Raw genomic sequence first — 2,010 nt, forward strand, 5'->3', positions numbered from 1 at the left:
AATAGCAAATTTCTAAATTAAAAGCTAAACTCAACTTAGCAAACAGATAATAACACCAACAACCCTCAGACGTCCCTCTTGAAACGTTGAACGTCACTCAGAACAACTCGCCCGGCTCGTCGCTTCGTTGACGAAGACTTTCTGAAGCGTTTCAAGGGTCTCTGTTGACCATTTACAAAGTTTGGAAATCGCTGCATGGGCTCAGGAACACTTGGCTGTAAGTGGGCTGAATTGAAGATTTTCTGTTCCCCGAAATAATTAACCCCAAATTCTGACGTTTCTCTGCTCCGGTTTCAAGTTTCACGGTGAAATCATAAACGTTCAGGTGGACAGGATTTGAATGCCACGAACAGGAAAGCATGATTTTACATCATATTGAAGCGTCTTAATGTCACGCCGTTCACTCACCTCCTTCCTGTGGTGGAAAATCGGTTCCATCATCTCCGATATCGCCCGCACTCTGGTAGATATCCACCTCCCTGTCCTCCCTCTCTGCTGCATCCTGCTGCACCTTTCTGTTGTATCGGACCTTCTTAGAGAAATCTGGCACAGCATAGATATCGACGGACATCCTGAGACGGTTTAAAGAGCGTCTGCGCTCGTCTTCCTGTGACTCTACCGGTTTTAATTCATGCAGCTGCGATGCTCGTGGACCGATCGCTGCCGTCAGTGTGTTTCCCGTCCGGCCCCTCTGAGAGGTTTCATTAGAAAACTTTGAGGAAGTAACAGCACAACTTGACTCGTTGATTCATTTCAATAAAAATACACTTATTGGAAGTCGCTTTGGATAAAAGCTTCAGCTAAATGTAACGTTACGTAATTCATGAAAACAGGAACTAAGTGTATTTTCTCAGTTTTTCATCCCCCAAAAAAGGGGAACGATTGGAGACGCGAGGTTTTCTGTCGGCCAACAGCCCGACGTCAACACACACATTCATAGTTTGGAAGAGAAACAGGAAATGTTTAAGGTGTAGTTTTATTGTGACTTTTTATTTTATGTTGGACGACATGCTACAGTATGACTTTTTATTCATATATTCAACAACATCCTGTTGTCTGACTTTTTCTTTGTATTTTAGACAACATACTATAGCCTTATGTGTTTTTGATTTTTTGACAAAGACATACATGTCTCAAGATGGAATTGAACCCATGACCTCAATGTGAGGCAGCATCACTAACCACTGAACCACTGTGCTTCCAATGTTTATTTTTTCTTGTTTTACAACATCCTGCAGTGTAACTTTTTTTTCATATTTTGGACAACATGCTATAGTATGACTTTGTTTTCATATTTTGGACAACATGCTATAGTATGACTTTGTTTTCATATTTTGGACAACATGCTATAGTATGACTTTGTTTTCATATTTTGGACAACATGCTATAGTATGACTTTGTTTTCATATTTTGGACAACATGCTATAGCAGGGGTGGGCAAACTTTTTGGCTCAGGGGCCACATTGACTTTTCAAATTTGACAGACGGGCCGGGCCAGCACCAGATGCATACACATCAAACAGAAACATAACAAAGGCGTTACAGTGTTCATACTTCCATTGACTTTTACTGGGAACAGTGTTGTTGATCACCTTCTCTGTCAGAGCAGCGAAGTCTGCTGTTAGTTTTGTTGTGTTCTCAGAACAGATCTGAGGTTTCATCACTCAACTGGGATCTGTGAGGTGCTTTGTTGGTGTTCATCACACTAAAAGTCTGTTCACACACATACGTAGAGACAAACAGCACCAGCATCCTCTGGGACATCTTCTGGATGTTTGGACATTTGGCTGCTTTAATGAAGCATAAAACTCATCCAGTTTAAGAGAGTTGAACTTCTCCTTGAAGACGGTGTCACATTGGAGATCAATCGGTTCACACTGAAACTCCTGTGGCGCCGTTTCAGGGTCTTGTGTGAAGGGACATGAGACCAGCTGGAGAGACATGAGACCAGCTGGAGGGACACGACACCAGCTGAAGGGACACAACACCAGCTGAAGGGACACGACACCA

General features: G+C 42.6%; 1 protein-coding gene across 1 annotated transcript in view; it reads right to left on the bottom strand.

Moving 5' to 3' along the window:
• The window catches only part of LOC138209916 (CD209 antigen-like protein E), a 12,299-nt gene extending 11,684 nt beyond the window's left edge, over window positions 1-615 (bottom strand). The window contains exon 1 of the mRNA XM_069168728.1: window positions 409-615. Coding sequence (XP_069024829.1) covers window positions 409-571 — 163 coding nt within the window. The 5' untranslated portion in view covers window positions 572-615. The remainder of the gene's footprint in view (window positions 1-408) is intronic.
• Window positions 616-2,010: the final 1,395 nt, after the last annotated feature.

Source organism: Embiotoca jacksoni, unplaced genomic scaffold (genome assembly GCF_022577435.1).
Source record: "Embiotoca jacksoni isolate LCO1_2020_lvr unplaced genomic scaffold, fEmbJac1.0.p SCAF_41, whole genome shotgun sequence".
NCBI classification, from domain to species: domain Eukaryota; kingdom Metazoa; phylum Chordata; class Actinopteri; family Embiotocidae; genus Embiotoca; species Embiotoca jacksoni.